Source organism: Epinephelus moara, chromosome 1 (genome assembly GCF_006386435.1).
Source record: "Epinephelus moara isolate mb chromosome 1, YSFRI_EMoa_1.0, whole genome shotgun sequence".
In the NCBI taxonomy this organism is placed as follows: domain Eukaryota; kingdom Metazoa; phylum Chordata; class Actinopteri; order Perciformes; family Serranidae; genus Epinephelus; species Epinephelus moara.
The window spans coordinates 35,790,649-35,810,436 of NC_065506.1; the positions used below are offsets into that span (position 1 = coordinate 35,790,649).

At 39.9% G+C, this 19,788-nt stretch overlaps 1 protein-coding gene across 1 annotated transcript in view; it reads left to right on the forward strand.

The window, feature by feature from the left end:
* Positions 1 to 19,788, forward strand: part of homer2 (homer scaffold protein 2) — a 45,117-nt gene that overhangs the window by 19,010 nt on the left and 6,319 nt on the right. Inside the window, exons 3-7 of the mRNA XM_050044957.1 lie at positions 10,806 to 10,937; positions 11,256 to 11,348; positions 13,947 to 14,086; positions 16,531 to 16,687; positions 17,239 to 17,349. Of these exons, the coding sequence (XP_049900914.1) occupies positions 10,806 to 10,937; positions 11,256 to 11,348; positions 13,947 to 14,086; positions 16,531 to 16,687; positions 17,239 to 17,349 (633 nt within the window). The remainder of the gene's footprint in view (positions 1 to 10,805; positions 10,938 to 11,255; positions 11,349 to 13,946; positions 14,087 to 16,530; positions 16,688 to 17,238; positions 17,350 to 19,788) is intronic.

Consider the following 19,788-nt stretch of genomic DNA (forward strand, 5'->3'; position numbering starts at 1 on the left):
TCGCACTTCTCACACAGCGATGTTCAACGATGACAACACAGTGAAGGGTTTTCTTGCTGTACTTTAGTGTGATTACTTTCGGAGTTAACGTAAAAAACTTTCAGCTCTTTTTAGGTTTGAATATTTTTCATTTTTATGTTCTCATATTTTTCTCTGACATCCTACTCTCTCTTTAACTACCTATTTTTTCTTTATTTCTTACTACTTCTCTCACAGCCAGTGTCCAAAATTAATATTTTGGCCCATGTGCTGAGGCCTGGTGAGCTAAAAGACACGTTTCTGCCAATAATAATCATTTAAATTCATCCAAGTGAGCTTGTTGAGTGAGATTGTGGCTGATAGGTTTGTTAACTAGTGTAATGTATATGCCAATTCTACAAACTACAGCCAAGTTCCCTGTGTTACCATCACCTCCCTCCTCTATAAAGTCGTGTCTACACTAGTTTCTCTACCTGTGTGTCATAAAAGTTTTGTTTCCCCTTAGAAAAAGCATTGTTTGAACTGGGGATAAAAGGGCAGCTCTGTTGCTAGAATAAAATGTTAGCATTGTACATTTCTGCAAACCACAAATACGTCGTTAAATTTGTAGATTTTTATGTATCATATAAACATTTGTCCAAGTTGTTTTTACTGAGACATCACTGCCCCAAACTGGATATTTTAAGCCAAAACATGATCTTGTCCTAACCTTACCCAAGTGGTTTTGTGGCTGAACATAACTACAGGTTAACCACAGCGTTGAAAGTTAAAGTGTCAACAGTTCAGCTATATAATAATGTGCAAATGAAACCTATGTGTGGTTTGCAGAAATGTTTCGTGCCTGTTTTTCTGGCAATTGGGTTAGAAAGGGACGTGTCACCCCGCGCCTCACAGTCCGATATTTGCTGCCTGTGCTTTCAAATTGTAGTTTGGATTAATCACTAAAATCAAACTAGTTTGGGTACTTCTAATCATGATTAGAGAAAGCAAAGGGTTGATGAAAGTTTTTCAAACAGTCATCTATTAGGATTAGTGTTGCACGGTATACCGGTACTAAAATAGTACCGCGGTACTAGAGTATTCCAAACGGGTACTAAAATAGTACCGCGGTACTAGAGTATTCCAAACGGTACTATACTGCATTTGGAAAATACCGGTACTTTGAAATTGATTCAATTCATTAATTTAGTTAATTTATTTTACTCATTTATGCACACAAACGCCTTTCTTGTTCCTATTGGAGCACAGATTGCGCAAGTGGTGTGTATGACAACACCTGTATCAACATTCGCAGCTGGTGCACGTGAAAAAAGACAAGAGAAAGTCTGCCTTGCAAAGGGAGACAACACGAGACAACACAAACTTGGTGAAACATTTGAGCAACCAAACCGTGACGTCCATATCGAGATACTTACCGAACCATGATTTTTTGGTACCGTTACACCTCTACTGTTTATTGTTCTAAAGGTTTGTATCCAAAAGGATTTTTCCTTAGGAAAAGTACCGAAAAGTATCGAAAAGTACCGTAAAGTTTCGAAAAGTATCGAAAAGTATCGAAATTCATATTGGTATCGGTACCGAAACAAAGATTTTGGTATCGTGACAACACTAATTAGGATTAATTTGCACTCACACCAAAGCTGGTATGAGCTAATGTCGATCTCCAACATCAGGAAGGTCAGTATTGTAAACAACATTGCACATAACAATTTGTCAGAAAAACAAACAAAACAAATTATTAATAAACAAGCTTGAATTAAAGTTGTGCAAAGATACACATGAAGTTCTCTAGGCAGGGAAGGGTGTTATGGGTGACCAGACCAACACTTTGTGGAGCCCTGTGCATCAAAATAAGTTGATCCAATTTCCTGTACGGACAACATCTTTAATACCTTCATATTCATATTATCTATGTGTGTTTACTTATGTGCAGCCTGGAGAAGCATGTCTATAGTTATTATGGACAGTTCTATATAATAATGGCAATAAATAGGCTGATAGTTAACAAGGGAGTTAGCCATGTAGGGCTTTGTATACAAGGAGAAGGACCTTAAAATCAACTCTAAATGTAACAGGAAGCCAGTGCAGAGCAGCTCAGACTGACCTGATGTGCTCTCTCCTCTTGGTTCTGGTTAATAGCCGAGCTGCAGAGTTTTGAACGAGCTGACGTCTCTCAGTGGTGTTTTTTGGGAGGCCAGTAAAAAGTGCATTACAAGAGTTGAGTCAGCTTGGAGAAAAAAAAAGGCATGAATCAGTTTCTCTGCATCTTTTTCATTTAGAAATGGTCGTACCTTAACTGTGTTTCTGAGGTGGAAAAATTATGTTTTCGTCACCTTGTTAATGTGGGACTTGAAGCTTAGATCTGAATCAAGGATCACACCAAGACATGTCATCTGGGATTTAATCCAGGGAGTTAAATTCCCCAATTATTAAGCAGCATTTTTCTTTTTTGCTTTGTGAAATTATGCTCATCTATGATATGTAAGATCAGAGCTTTAATAATAAACACAGGCTCCAATCATTATGGAAAGTATGAGGACCAGCTTAGTCATAAGTCGGTAGATCCTTATAAGTTTGTGCGGAAATACAACAGCCTTCACTTTAAGATTTTAATGTGGTGGTACACCCCTGACTAAGTTAACCCTCCTCCTCCCTTCGGAAACCAAACCTACGTCATTGGCACCGGAGAACGATGTGTTTTTGCAGTCCTTAATATATGGTGAGATGAAATTCATCAGGTCATTGGCAGGCATACAAAAAAATATTTAACATTTCACTTCATCTACATCACACCTCTGCTTGATGAGCAATCATAATTTTCCATTTTGCTGCCTGCTTTGATGAGAGGACACGACGACCATTATCTCATCTTTCTTTGGCCATGTTTCAGTTATAACACTGCTGCCAGTTCCGCCTGTTCATCATCATCACGACCATCCTCGCTGCCCATTTGTCACCATTATTTTGATATATGTATCCTTCAAAATTAATATTAAGTTAGACGTCACTTAAGTCTGCAATTGTTGACCAGTTAGTGGGTGAAACAGTGAAATATTCAAATGTTATGAGCAAGTGCAGTAATATCGACCAATTTACATTTTTAATGTTGATATTATTCAAGTATCATGTTCCAGGCTTTTAGACAAAAACCTTTTATGATATGTGGAATGGAGTCACAAGTTGGCCGAGGGTTTTGGCTCTCTAACAAGACATTCAAGTTTTTATCATCTTAAAAAAGCGACCGCTCTGTGTAGAGCGAGCTACGACAAAATCTCCTGGCATTTAGTGCTTGTCACGTGATCACAGCCCTTTCCTCTCCCATGTTCCACGTCTCCTATCTTACTTACTGACTCTGCAGATTCTCTGCTCTCTGCAGACACATAATCGGTTGAGGAAGATTTCTCCTATAACCTCCTGGCTGTCTCCGAGTTTCTAACTGACCCCCAGGCCACTGGCCAGCCCAGCTTCGCTCTGCGCCTCTTGTGCCACTTGATCCGCAGCCCGGCTCACCACCGGCACAGCTGCCAGCGTCACTCCACTTCCCCTCCCTCTGTCTCACCCTCCCACTCTCACTCGCTTGCTTATCAGTCGTACACTCATACATGCCACCACAGTCACAGGGCCCACGGAGATGGGGGCAGCCAGGTAGTGCTGTATGTTAACGTACACAGATCATCAGTTGGGATTCCACATCATGGTTGTCAAAGTGCAGTACTTCAATATTTTTTAATACCACGTGTTTAAAACGAGACAATTCCTGTTAATTGTATATTCAGTAGGATTGAAAATACTTAAGATATACAGTTAAGGTCAAAATTATTAGCCCCCCTTATGAAATCAAATAAAACCCTTATCCTTCCAATGACATGGGCCATAACCTTAAGTGTTTATAGTTTGTGTGTGTCCGCAAGAACAAAGACAACATCTGCATAAGGTCAAATGAACATTTTTATTGGTTTGCTGAACTGAAACAAGAAAAAAAATGCAATGGTCAAAATTATTAGCCCTCTGACAACTAATAGTCAATAGTGTAGCCTTTCTGATCCAAAACTGACAACAACCTCTTCTGGTAGTTTCTAACTAAGTTGGCACATGTCTCCTGAGGGATTTTAGCCCATTCTTCCTTGGCAAATTGTTCAAGATCATGCAGATTGCTTGGTCTCCGAGCATGGACCCGAACCTTGAGCTCCCTCCACAGATTCTCAATAGGATTGAGATCAGGGCTCTGAGAGGGCCACTCCAGAACCTTGATTTTGGTGTCTTTCAAAAAGTTTTTGACTAACTTTGATGTATGCTTCGGGTCATTGTCTTGTTGGAAGATCCAGCGACGACCTAACCCTAGACTGGCTGCAGATGTCTTGATGTTAGCCTTCAAAATACCCACATAATCCTCTTTTTTCATGGTCCCATGCACCCGAACAAGGTTTCCTGTCCCTGAAGCAGCAAAACAGCCCCACAGCATTATGTTGCCACTACCGTGCTTCACTGTGGGGACAGTATTTTTAGGGTTGAAGGCCTCACCCTTCCTTCACCAAACAAAAGCAGCATCCATATGCCCAAACAGCTCAAGTTTGGTTTCATCAGACCAAAGGACAGACTTCCAAAACTCACCCTTATGTTTCAGATTGTCTCTGGCAAAATTCAGTCGGGCTTTAATGTGCCGCTGTGAGAGCAATGGGGTTTTTCTTGCACGATGACCACGAAGTCCACCACGATGAAGAACCCTCACAACAGTCTTGCGTGAAACATCAAGTCCAGAGGAAGCCAGTTCAGCAACAATCATCTTTGCAGAGGTCTGGGGATTCTTGTTGACATCTCTGATTATTTTTCGCTGCAAAGTTTTGGAAATCTTGCGTTTTCTACCACGGCCAGGTTTATTTTTAACAGACTTTGTTTCTTTGTGCTTTGCAATGATGCAACGCACAGCTGTTCTAGAAACCATGAAACGCTTGGAAATGGCAGTATATCCTTCCCCCTGAAGATGAAGATCCACTATCTTCTGTCTGAGGTCCAGACTGATTTCTTTGCTTTTTGGCATGATGATATTGCTTCTTACGAAGATTATAGAGCAACCCTGGAGTATCCCTTTCATTCAAGTGGTCAAGTGATACTAACTCTGCTTCTTGAAGTCACTTAAATAAGGTTCAGTGCTAATTGATTGCTCAGGTGTGTTTTCAAACCTAATTGACTGCTCAGGTGTGGTTTCAAACCCAGTTAATTTGTTTTGAAAGCACAAAATCACATGGGGGCTAATAATTTTGACCATTGCATTTTTTGCTTTTTTCTTGTTTCAGTTCAGCAAACCAATAAAAATGTTCATTTGACCTTATGCAGATGTTGTCTTTGTTCTTGCGGACACACACAAACTATAAACACTTAAGGTTATGGCCCATGTCATTGGAAGGATAAGGGTTTTATTTGATTTTATAAGGGGGGCTAATAATTTTGACCTTAACTGTAATAAGTGAAAAAAACAAACAGATCTGCGATCAGATTTTCAACCCAAGGCTGTACAGATGAAACAATTAGGAAGGAAATCAGCTGGGGTGTCATTTATCTGAGTAAACAGGCTTGAACTATACGTTTGCCTCCAAGCATAAATTGGGATTTATTAAAAACTCAACTCAAATTTATTTATAAAGCACATTTAAAAACACCTCGCGTAAAAAGAAGTCAAAAGACGTCAAAAGAAAATAAAACTTGATGAGTAAATGTGCGTACATTTCCGAAAACGGAAAACTCTTGAACATTTATGTGGTGTTTTGCATTGACCATTTACGGTTGAATGTTGGTGTGTAGAGGACAGGATATGAGGCTGATGATTTGGGATAGTGTTGTCAAAATACCTGAATGTCTAGCTTCGATACAATACCTTTTTTGACACCACGGGGAAAATTTGACATTAAGGGGCCTACAACTTAATTTTTTAATTAATAGAAAAATCTAACAAGGCTGTAACATGACAGTGACGACTTCTCTTTTCTTGGTTAGTAGCAGAAAAAAGCAGAATGACTGTACTAAACATTAAGAATAAAACTTTTTTTACATCAGTGGAAACATTTTTTTTTCTTGTGGTAGTTCAAATGTTCATAAGCCTTTAAAATTGTCACACATTCAGAATGCAATTAAGTGCAAGTGAAAAAACAAAACCGTGCCACAGAAGCCTCTGTGCAACCGGAGTGAATGAGACAAGTGATGACAAGACAGCAGTGTGAGTGAGTGGGAGAAGGCGGGGGGGCACTGCAGTGGTGTGTGTGTCAACTTGCTGATGGAGAAGGGAGAGAACGAGAAAGTAGTATCAGTAGTATGAATACTGCGTTAGATAAGTATTGAAACAGTTTCAAATTTTTAATATGTATTGATAAATTGATATTTTTGATAACACAATTTGGGATTTATTTAAGTAAATTGCGCACTGGCAGGCGTACGCAAGGTTTTATAATCTTAATAGTTTTTTTGCATATGTACGTTTCCTCCTTTGTACATACTCAAACATTTACTGTGGATTGTCTCTCTCAACATGTGACTGGAGTAGTGTGCTCAGTGACTTTTTCTGTACTGGCACTGTGTGCAGGTTGTAATTTAAAAAAAGAGAAAAAAAAATACTATTTTGTGTGTTGAGGACTTTTTTTTCATTTATCTGTGTTTTGAAAGAGACATTGAGTATTTTTTTGTTACACTAGCAGTATATCGAAGTTTAATATTCTGGTATCATGACAACAATATCTGTAAATGCCTTTTTCTGTTTGATATGCATATTTCTCTGTAAAGCCTTGTTATGCGTAAGGCTTGTGCGACATGGGTGAGCTTATGGTCACAATGTTTTTCTCTCACAAAACATCTCACATTTATCATAGTATGGCCATATCACATAAAATAATTTAATTAATTGACTTATTAGGTTTCCTAAAGGCCATGTTGAGTCCTTGAATGGCTTATTTTGTCAAACCAGCAGGCCAAAATCCAAATATACTCAGTTTACAATCCTAAAATACAAAGAAATGCAGCATATTCTAATAATAAAGAAGCAGGAACCAGGGGATGTTTGGTATTTTTGCTTGACAAAGTAACCTTGATAAAGTTCTGGATTTCTATCAGTCAAGTAGTCGATTAATTGACTGCATTTCTTTCAGCTCTACATCAATCAAAACTCTTATGTGTAAAACACAAACTTCATTTACAATTTAGTTTGGTAGCTTATTACAATTACATTGAAATAGTTAAGTCAGTCATCATAATATTTGGATTGTGGTTCAGCTCTAGTTGTGGTTTTTGAGTAAATTTCACGCATGTAGAGCAGGACATTGATGCAAGCTTTAGGTCTGTAGTGCGTGCGTGTGTGCATGTGTGTGTGTGTGGTGTCAGAGGTGTATAGTTAATCTTGCTCATTACCCTGTAACACACTGCAGAGGTGGCAGGTTCAGTGACTCACTGTACCTTTCACTTTCTACCTTTCCACCTATAGGTTATTAAAAAAAAAGACAGGTTGATAGTCTTATGTGCCAATTTTGCTCATTTAATGTTCTTAAATCAAAAGCTGGATGCATTCATTTTCTGTTGTATAACTGGGTAGTTCAGTCGTATCTTCCCAACAAGGCACTGGTTAACGACCTCAGCTCAATGTTAAGTGAAATGTGAGATGTCAGCTCTCAATGTGAAGAGGTGAAACTTCAGGCAGAAGCTCTGAACATGATGTGTAGAGAAAGCTCTGACAGGGTTTCCAGCAAACAGAGGAAATAAAACTGAGAAGAAATTTAGACTCTAATTGGCCGATTGACAAAATATTTTAACTTTAATAAATCTGAGTACTACTTTTTCAAAAGGAAACATTGTATTTTGATTCATATATTTCTTGACATTTTATGCTTAAACTGTTGGTTACGTGTGTTTACAGTCTGGTTACCTCATTTTTTCCTTTTATTTATTTTTGCCCCATCCTGCAGCAACGGCCCAGTTTCTTCACAATGATCATTAAAGTTTCATCTTATCTTAACACTTCTCTTTGAGCCGACACGGTGAGCTCTGTTAAATATTCACTCAGCTGCTTGAGATGAGACGTGTCGGTGTTTTTCTGGCTTCGCTCAGGTTCCTCTTCGGGGGGGAAATGAGGTAACTGTTTTGATAAAGCCTCTGAAAGCGTTATGATTTTAAAATTAGATTAGTGGCACCTTGGTAAATTGCCACTCTCTTTATAAACCCTTGATGTGGGAATGCAGCCTGAATTAGAGGTTGCGACTGTAATCTTTGCAGCGTGACACTGATAGAGGTCTGTTTCTGTGTATGTGCAGTCACCTCTCTCCAGGATCCATTAGTATTGTTCTGCATGGGTCAGAAACGTCTAAGAGGGTATTGATTGCGTGCTAATGTCCTCATTCTGTTAGCTCAGTCTCTGCTTTTTTTAGGTATCTGTGTCCAGTAATGATGCAGTGTAAAGTGTTTTAACACCTCAGCCACTGAAAAAAATGGAGAGGGAGACGGTGGGGGCGTAGGAAAGGACACGAGTCTGTCAGCAATTTGAATTCTCGAGTCCTGTGATCAGAGCCATGTTGCTATGAAACAAGGGCTGCACCGTGATTAAACTGTCTTCTATTCTTCTTAATTGTTGGGGGTAATTTGCATGTGCTGTTTTTAAGTTCTCTTATATCTTGGCGGTGAGATTTGGCTTGTGTACATGCGCAGTAGTAAATTAAAGCTGATTGTGTTTGTGTACACATCCAGCTGTTCATATATGATTAGACATGTTTATATCTACGGTGATGCAGCGAACACACATCGCTGCAGTGTGGTCTTGCTGAAGTAGTGTTTTAAGAGTCTGTTGGTTTCTGCTGTCACTGCCGTGTGCACTGGTTACAATTTTAGACTGCAGCAGATGTTTTGGAGCAGCTGATTTACTGCATAGCTGCAACAACAGGTGAGCATGTACTGTAGCAAATATGGAGGCTGTAATTTGACTACTTAGGGGTTAGTGGGTCAGCAGTCGCCACTATATGGTGTTTGTCTGTTTGTGTGTGTCAGTATTTTTATTTATTAAGTTTGTGAGCAAATATTTAGCTCAAATTGTAAAACAAAATGATACATAGGATATATACCTTCCCCCACCCACATCCTCCCATCTCTGGAGTCTATGACGGACCACATTAAATTGAGTGGGGAGACTTTGAGACTTTTTTTTGCGCTGCTGCGTGTGCCCACATCTCCAAAGTGAAGGATTTCAGACATTTGACAGCTCAAGTTATAGGCTACAATGTCACGAAAAAAATGTGAGCCATTCTCTGGTGCTCAGATTGTGAGGTGGCAGCCGTCTCTGGACTCAAAGTTTTTGGCGGCTATAAAACCTCCATTAATAATTCTTCTTTCATTTGACTGAGTCGTCATTTAAAAAGTATTTCACTGCTAGAAAGATAAGTCTTCTCATAAAATTAGGCTGTCTGTGCAGTAAAAAGATGAAAATAGTTTGGAAATTGGTGCTACATGTCCAGAGAAAGCAGAGAAAAAGGGCTGCATGTGGCATTTGCTTTTGTTTAAGAGGCAGAAAACCTACAACTTCCAGAATTCACTGTGCCACATTAGGCCAATAAACACTCCTGCTGGTGGGTGACATAATGTGAGCTTGTCCTTTTTCACACAGGAAACAATACACGCCCAACTGGTAACAAACAATCTTGAATTAAAGTTTAACGGCAAGCTAAAATGCGTTTCTGAAAACATTTTGGCGAGAAAAAGGCAGCACAGAGAGTCTTGGTTCATATTTGATCAGCACTAATTAGTTTTACTGTTTGATCTGAGTTTGAGAGAGTGTAGGGTGGCTTTCTCTCCCTCGATTCACTTCTATACTCTTTTTGTCCGTGTTGGCAGGAATGAACAATCTGTAGTGAGAACATCAGCCCCGAGCAATCCTGCCTACAGCCAGCGAAAATCTGCCGGATGGTGCAAAACATCTCATCTGGCAGATTTGAGCTGGAAGATGAGCAAGTAGATCTGGGCGCTGGTGAGATGGAGAGAAGTTTACCACAGTTCATTTACACATGCTGCCCACATCGTTACGATACAAAGCTGGTTGAAAATCAGCAGAGTATCCCTTTTAAGTAGCGCTCATGTGGTCTTACCTTTCAATTCAGAGAAAACTTTGGATACTCACTCCCAATTGTTCTGAACAGAGGAACCGAGGAACAAATGTTACAAGTCTAACGCTGTTCATGTTTCACGTGAAACCTGGTGGCAAGTATAGTTAACTCTGTAGTGAAACATAAAATGAATAAGCTCTGGTTCAGCTTCTTTGAGTGTGTGTTATTTTTTCTGATTGAAGATGGATTCTTTGATTTACAGGACGTTGTGAGACACTGAGACTCCCACCATTTTTCATCCTGGATCAAGAATTTATTTCTAATTTCTTTCCTTTTTATGTATAAATTGTTTTCCCCTCTATAGAGAGAATAGATAATTAGTCTTTGAGTAGTTCCAAAGATTGCTTTGTAAACAGTATAGCTTTGTATTGTAGAGAGGCTCTCAAACATGCATATGAATCAGACTGTTTTGATGAAGTGGATCATCCTAAGAAAGGGTATTACAGATTTGCTCTGTATGAATGGAGCTACAATAGGGGACTGGCCTTTGTTTAATCATTCATTATGTGAATGCAGCTGCTGGAGCTCCTTCTTTAAAGGAATCCTGACCCGCAAAATAATTTGTACATCAGTTACTCACCCCGTGCTACCTGGAATTTGTGAAAAAAAAAAATGGTGTTGAAAGCCTGCACATCTGTATTGATTACCAGTATGATCGCTAACAGGACTTGGAAATTAATGAAAGTTGTTTTGTCCTAACAGGTGATCATCAACAGTACCATCACACCCAACATGACGTTCACTAAGACATCACAAAAGTTTGGCCAGTGGGCGGACAGCAGGGCCAACACTGTGTTTGGACTGGGCTTCGCTTCGGAGCAGCAGCTGGCCAAGGTGAGAGGAAACATTTCTGCAGCATCACATGAATCACAAAAGCATCAAGCTTAGAGATGATTTATGTATTTCTCACTAAAACTGGAGTGTGACGGTGCACAGTTTCTCATTAACTGAACATTAACTGGAAAAAATGAAGCAATCAGAAAAGGATTTAAAGACAGGCCTGTGTCTGATTCTTAAATCTTTACTATCACCAGATAATTTGGCTCCATGATTCCCAAAACGTTTTAAGGCGAGCCACACCGTGTGTGACATTTCAGCGCTTGTATTACCACTAATCATCACAACTCTCACACGTCTCTCTCATATTTTCAGTTTGCTGAGAAGTTCCAGGAAGTAAAAGAGGCAGCCAAGCTGGCAAGGGACAAGTCTCAAGACAAGGTGGAGACGTTGAGCAATCACTCTGAGGTAAATTATATCTCTCTGCTGTCTGAAATTCTGATTCAGTAACACCTCTACTTTGCTATTGTCCCCTTTACAGTCACTGTTGGCCTCCACAGAGAAAAACTAGCGATGAAAACATTTCATTTTAGCTTACTCTCCTTTTGTTTTTAAAGATGTTTTTATTGAAACAAACAAATACACGAGAAAAATAAACAGATATATACAGAGAACCCATACCACCCCCCCACAGCCCTGGTATGGTAGAAATGTCACCCTCTTTCAGAATTGAACACAGAAGAAATAAAATTCCAACTTTAAGTGCAACTTGACTGCAAAGCGGTAATTCTAGTTCATTTTTCTCTTATGTGTGCTGTATGAAAGGACTTGCCCCTTCAAATATGCTTTTAAGGCCTCCCTATGTTGGCGTGGCAAGAAAAATTTGTTTTAGTTTGAATGAATTATATGGCCTTCATAAATAAAATGAATTCCTTAAGAAAATATGTTTCAAATCCCTAGCTGTGATGGTTGTGTGATATCCATCTCTCAAGTCTTAAGTCGATTCTGGTCAGATAGAATGGCTGATAAACAGGAGCCTTTATTAACCCTGGAGATCATACTTTGGCAAACACGTGGATTCTAGAGTAGGAACTATGGGTGTTTGAGAAGAAGGAAAAGTGCATTTGTACATCACATAGTACGTTACATTTGGAATAAACAGATGCCACAAATGGCATAACCTCAAGTTCCTAATGCCCTGATCCAGGACTGAAGTAACCCTTTAAGGATCTTGGTGTGGATCTGTCCATTGTTGGCTCTAAGGCTAGATTTTACCAAACAATAGTCCTCAGTGGTCCCAAGTTTTAATACCACATCATCAAAGAAATCAGGACTGTTGTTGTCTTTGTGTTCTTTTCTGTATTTTTCAAATGGAAACTTCCACTTAACCGCTATCAAAAAGTAGTGACGTAGGTTACAGCGCTGATTCCTCACCCCCCACACAAGTTGTTCACTGATTGTAATCATTGAGAGTGAGAAAAGTATTAGCTTGGAAGATCTGAGCTTGGAGGTGGAACATGGTGCTATTAAACCTTTATTTAACCAGATGAAGACACGTTAAGATTCAATATAATACTGCATTTGTACTGTATGAACACATTAATGGATCCATAGGCAGTGTATTACCCACGGTGAGATGGCGGTTAGCACGTTCCCAGCTTGGAGAAGCAAACAAGAGTACCGAGGCACAGAAGCTAAACAATGTAGCCTACAGCTGTGGACGCCATGTTAGTTTGGTTCCAAAAGTCACACATTGACACAAACTAATCAGCGGCAGTGGTAGACCGGTAGCTCCTGGTGTTCTGGGAGGTAAAAATACTGTTTCTGTCAAAGGAGTCTGGTGGCTGTGGACGGGAACAGCAGCAAAATATATTTTGGTCCTCCAAAAATAGGACCACCAAAAAAGAAAAATCCACATCAGTGTAAGAGTACGCTATATTAAGATTCTTTTACCACTTTAGCTCGCTGTGAGACAGCCCTCTCTGACAGGGAACTGAAGCTGTTATCGATGCTCTCTTCACCCACCAGACTCCATTGACACAAACATTAATTTTACTTCACAGCACACAGGGGTTTGCTGGTCTACCACCGACTCGATCGTTAAGTTGGTTTGTTATTTTGTGACTTTCAAAACTGAACTAATGTGTCCACAGCAGTATGTGGGTTTATACGTAGCAACAACATTGTGCAGAAATCTACATTGGGTTAGGTGGGAAAAAGGTTTTAGAGAGGCTTGGATAAATAACATTTTAGGGCTAAAAAATACATACTTAGGCCAAAATTTGGATTTTTTGGGATTTGAATACATAGGGAACACTACTGGGAAGCTACAGAATGATGTAAAACCAAACAACAAAAAACAAAATTAATGGAGTCGTCCTTTAAACAAACACTAATGTGTACGGATTCTGTGTTTAGAAATAGCTTTGGGCATAATCAAGTATTCAAATAGATAAGTTCAAATATTTATATGAACTCAGGCCTTTGAGGCTTATTTAATATTACATGTCAACACAACAGAAATAATTAATGTGACAGTGTGAATCGTCATTAAAAAAAAAAAGGTCAAAGGTCATCCTAACCTACTTACTACCTGGAAGCCACAACAGTAATTAAGAGGACAAGGAAGCCAGTGGGAGTAATAAAACAAAAGTTTATCAGATCACACAAATGACCTCGGATTGATAATTCAGTTAGTAAGTAAACAGCGTAAACAGTAAACAGCATTGACCGGAGGTGGATCCAGCAGCCTGGCCTGCTCTCTGCCTGCACTGACTCCAGATGGCAGAATCCAGACTCGGCTCTGAGACACACAAAGCTGCTGGGCCATATGACATGATAAATACTGGCATCAGTTTTTCCCTCACCCCTCCGCTGTCATAGCTGACGTGTCCGGAGTGTTTACAGTGTTTCATCGAAAGAAGCCCAGAGCCCTTTATCACAGTCAGAGCAAGATTTATGAGACACATTTATAGATTTTAACCCATCAGACCTTTAGAACACTGCAGGTAGACTGAGTCAAAACCTGCCCTGCACCATAACACATCTCCCTCTGTCCCCTACAAGGAGTCTGGACGTGAGACGCCCTCAACCAACCAGGCGTCCAGCATTAATGGGACGGACGATGAGAAGATCTCTCATGTTGGTCCGGAGGCTGCTGTGCTGAAGACCGAGAATGAACGTCTCAAGAGTGCAGTCGAACAAAGGTAAGGTTTTCCTTCATGAAAACCTCAGATGAACCTCTTTACTGTGATGTGCATCTAATTTGCTCTGAATGTGTTCTCCCAAATCACGCAGCACATAATCTGACAATACAGCTAAACTCACTCCACGGTGCATCATACTATTTTAACTCACAGCAGCTCCTGATCGCTTTCACACCATTTTTTTCTTGTCTTTTAATTTTCTCTCCACCAAAGTGTGCTCAAATGTTCCCTCTCTTCACTTTATTGCTGCTGGGATGATATCACGTCCCCAAAGGGCTCAGAAATCATCAGATCTAATCTAAAGAGTGACGCTGCTCTGCCCTGCCATTTGATTATATGGCCTTTATAATCCAGATGCCTTGTGTATAAATCAGTAATTGCATGAAACACCAGATGTGGTTCCAGATGGGATTAAAATGACCCAAGGGCATCCGAGTTAACCAAAACTACAGTGAGCAAATTTAGCCAGAATTAGTACTGGGTAGCAACAAAAAAATCACTCACACAGTCGATCCAGATGGGATCAAAGGCCCTGAGGTTAAAAAAAAAGACCAATTAGCAGAACTTTCCTGGGAATACACACTTCATACACATAAGAAAATTAGAGTTGTGTAGATAACACTTTATTTTCCATTCCTAGAAAAGAACTCATATGTAGTCGTACATTCGTAACAAAGTTCCTGGACAGAGCAAGTCGTTTAGTCAGTGCACAACATCTCCTCAGCTGTTAGGGGGGCCCATGGAGGCCAGCAGTCATGTTCAGTTTATTCTGAACCAAAATATTAACATTGCATAATTTTAGTAAAATATAGTCATAATATTGTCACAATGAAACCCCCCTCCCTTTTGAAAGTGGTACAAGTCTTTTTTTTTTTTTTTTTTTGTATGCAACTGCAAGCGGGCGGACACAAGAAATTCACCAATCTAAAGTAGGAGAGAGAGAGAGAGAGAGAGCACGGGCATGTGTTGATATGAGTAACGCAGATTTGGGGAGGGGCAATTCACTGGACCTTTTCAGGGGCGCAGCCATTTGTGATTTAGATCAATAGAAGTAAGGGTCCACCATAACCAAGTGGCTGTCACAATGTACAGAAACATCTGCACTGAGTATGAGCTGGAGGTCCCAAGGTCAGAATGGAAGACACCTCCTAGGGTGGTTGAGAATGACCAAGCTAAGATCCTGAGGGACTTCCAGATCCAGACTGACAAACTGGTGAAAAGAAGCTTTTTCGAGAAGCTCGAAAAATACCAAGGGGTTAAAGAGGAGCTAGAAAAGATGTGAGGAGTAAAGGCGACAGTGGTGCCAGTGGTAATCTGAGCACTGGGAGCTGTGACCCCCAAACTGGGAGAGTGGCTCCAGCAGATTCCAGGTACAACATCTGAGGTCTCTGTCCAGAAGAGCCCAGTCCTAGAACAGCTAAGGTACTGCGCAGAACCCTCAAACTCCCAGGCCTCTGGTAGAGGACCCGAGCTTGACTGCACATCCAGTTGCCCCAGAAGATATTAATAAGACGTAAAGCTTTTCCCTGTAAACTCAGAGGAAGCCACATTATTGACAAAAAGTCAGCTGTGGAAATCTAAGTACTCCTCCCCTCTCAAACGTTATCATTTTAAAAGATTTTCACTAAAGAATGTTTATGTTGGTTTAGTTTGGCCAGTTCAATTAAATAAGATTCCTCTGACCAACTAACTGAACTCAACCAACTCTTTCTCATGATTAGTACTAAATTAGAAAGTTCCTCCTGGGAAACATTCAGAGAGATGAATAGGAAATTACAGATCTGTAAAATTGCTGTGTGATTTAAACACTGACTCCAAACAAAACATGTTTTGTCAGAGGAGAAACATTTGTTTTGACCCTTACACGAACCATTAAACGTCTCCAGGTTGTGGTTGTTAAACACAGTTTGGTCCTCCACTGCTCCCTGTCTTTGCCCTTTTTCATGCCTTCACGAGGCTTTGGGATTTTGTTCTGTTGAAATGTGTCACAGCAGTGAAACAGCCGAGGACTGCAGAATGCTGCGATGCAAGTCTGTCCGCATTTGATGGAGAGCAGCACACTTCAAACCAGCCATGCATAAGGAAGGGAACAGCGATGCATACTAAATATACATCACAACCTCCCTGATCTTATTGATAAGACAGAAACACACGCTGTGGTTTGAAAAGATAACAAACTGTATGTTGGACTGTATCAGGGCTGCAGCTCATTAGACCTCAGAGACTTTTCCCACTTCTCCTCTTTTTTTTTAATCATCTAAATATCTTCTGACAGCACGATGTACATCGCAGCTAATTAAATAGTCATGACTGGGAGAATTTTGTAGCATTATGTGTCATGTCAGTGGGCACAGGCCTCGGGCCCTTCAGCACTAACCTGTCAAAAATTTTCCTCCATCAATAACTCTCTGGGTCTCTGTCTCCCTCTCTCTCCTGTCTGACAGCAACACCAATGCCAAGAAGTGGGAAACCGAGCTGCAGACTTTAAGAGAAAATAATGCCAGGCTGGTGGACGCACTGCAGGAGTCCTCCGCTAATGTAGAGAGCTGGAAGAAACAACTTAGTGCCTGCAAGGAAGAGAGTGACACGCTCAGGGAAAAGGTAATGCAGTCAGGGAAGTTAAATAATGTACACACACCCATCAATCCTGCTGGCAGAAAAGGTGACGGGTTAGAAACACTGTTGCCTCTTTTATAAAAGGAACAAAACTGCACTGCAAACTCACAAAATGAGAATATACTCTGTTGTAGTTTGATTAATCTATTACTTAAAATGTGTTTAGTGGGAAGAGTGAATTCCTCACCAAGTTTCTCCACTCTGAGCGAGTGAAGTGCTGCACATTTTTGGTAGCTTTTGTGCTCCTGCACCAGAGTCTCACTATAAATAGAATTATTTTAGTTTCATAATCAATGTGGGCTGTTACTGCAGCTGGGCTGCTGTTGCAATGATGCTCTTTATTTTGTAACATGCTGCAAGTTTTTTCTCTAATTGCTGGTGTCAGTTTTTGATATGACATCAGTAATATAACACAGCATAATTATTTAGGATTCCACAAACACAAATATGATGGGTAAGGGAAATGGGAATATGTTCTAAAACACCTTCCTCATTGATTTACTTTTTCATAAACATCTTTTTCATTTCGTGTGCAGATTGCAGAACTAGAAGCTCAGTGCAACGAAGCCAATCAGGAGAAACAGAAAAACGCCCAGCTGTCTGTACGAGTGCAGGAGCTGGAGACTGAGCTGCAGGACAAAGAGCAGGTGAGACCTCTGCAGCACATTTGTCTTCAATCAACAGAGGGGCACTGCTGAGAGCAGGGTTGTCTGGAAGAGTTTGTAAAACAATAATTTCTGTTATAACGGAGGCGGTACTTTACCTTGAAAGTTTATGATTTATTCAGCCCCCTTCATCCTTTCTTCATCAAAAAAATCAGTTTTTATTTTAACACCCCTTCATCTCCTGAAGTTCCACTTCTACTTTCTCTTCCTCTTCCAACATTTCGGTGCGTTTCTTCACTGTACACCAGCTCTTCGCCTCTTGCTCTTACCCAGTACCACTCCTCTCCCTCAGGAGGTGATTATACCTCAGCAGGAAATGATAGGTTTTGTTGTGGGATCTTGGGTTTTTGTATAGATCGGTCTTGTTATCTTCACCTGCCTACCGAAGCCTAGACCTTTCTGCTGCCCAATTTTTCTCCCAATTTCCTTTTATCTTTTTTTCCGTGTTGGCTGTGTTTTAACAGCAATTTACTTTATATTTGTCCTGTTTTGGTTCAATTGAACTCCACTGTGAAAATAATCAGGCTGGGGGAATGTAAATTCAGCCACTGACTTTGTCTGTAGTCAGAGCAGCAGGGAATTTTGGCACGAATGCCATTAGCCGCATCGCCTTATGTCTACTGCATCAGTCATCTATAATCCAAACTAGCTGACTGTCAGCTCAGCGGAGCCTAATGGTGCTGTTATTTCTAATGAGGATGAGCCCTGCGCGGCCACACAGTCTTTTGACCTTTGCTCGTCACTGGTTAAATGCCTTTTCTGTCTGCAGATAAATGATGAAGGCTGAATTTTGGCAATCACCTTTTTCCTGAAGTGACTGTGTCTCCCCATCACCGTCATCATCAAAGGGAGACACAGTTAGCCACGTGTGAAGCAGAGGGAAAGATAAACAAAACGAAGAGTTAAAGAGTTCATAAGTCAGTATGTATTTCTGCTTCAACAGCAGAAGACAGTATGTCAGTGTTTTTCTGATCATAGTGGTCCTTACGGTTGTAGTTGGTTACTTTTATGAGAAATAACTTTATTATATTTACTGAAACTATACCTTTATCTACATAGTAGTATATGAGATAGACAATCTGTAAAAAAAAAATCATTCCTCTGCCTTTTCTTAGTGCACTTATGGCATTTCACAAACAAGGAAACAAACACAATCGATCAGAGTCTGCAACACAGATTTGAGCGCTGATCAAATATGAATCAAAATTCTGTTACTGCATTGCCTGTTTCTTACTTCTTATGTTTTCAGAAACATATTTTAGTGTAGTGGTTCCCAACTGGTCCATCCACAGGGTCCAGGATTCTCATTAGTCATTAGTTCAAGGTCCACACAGTTTAATATAATCAGGATCATACTTGTGTTTGGCCATGCAGTCGAGTTAATCTGCTGTCTCTGTTAAGTAGCTGTCTGTTAGTCACTCACTCTACAGCAAGACACGGCACTTCAAAATAAAAGCTCTGTGTTGGAAATTTGCTGTACTTAAAAATAAAGCGTGTTTTTCACAAACTTGACATTTTTGCGAGTCACCTGAGGTCCATTCAGAATGGACCCACGACCCACTTTTGGACCACGACCAGCTGTATAATGAGAGGGTTTGTGACCCACAAGAAATAAGCAATGCAGTACAGAATCTTGACTTATATTTGACCAGCGCTGCTTAGTTTGACAGTTTGACCACAGTTTGTAAGCGGTGATTGACATGATTGACAGCTCCATTAGGAACTTCTTGACAGTTTTTTAGCAGGTTATAAACCTGAACACTGCAGCAAATCTAGCTTTACACTCTATGAAATTTGTATGATGGTTGAATCAATCAAATTAGAAAACGGGGAAAAAGAAAGTCAGTTACAAAATGTCCAAGGTGACATCTTTATCAGGGCTTCATCTTACAATCTTTTTCATTTTCAGATCGTCTGCAGAATAATGTCTTGATTAATTGTTATGCATAAAAAATATAAAAAGTAAAAAATTGCAGATCACATAATCCTCTAGCTAAAGCTGATGTCATCTGATTCTGTCTGACCAACACTCCAGTTGCTACAGATGAGATGTGATAAAGAAAAGGAAAGAATATGTGGCATTAATGCTTGAAAAATGACTTTTAAGGGTAATTGATTATCGATGACAGATGCAGAAAATTTCCTGTCAATCTACATATCATTGAAATCTAGTCTTCATGTTGCTTCTCAAGTCTGATCAATAAGTCAGACATTAAAAGTCACATTAAAACAGAGACAAGCAGCACATCAACACATTTTAAAAACCAGGAAGAAGCAAATGTTTCTTTGGCTAAATAAATGACTTAAATGAGTAATTCATCCTCAAATATGTTGTCAATTCATTTTCTGTTGATTGTCTAATCAGGTGATGAACTAGTCATTAAGTTTGAGTTAAACAGTGTTTCAAAACAAAGACCTCAT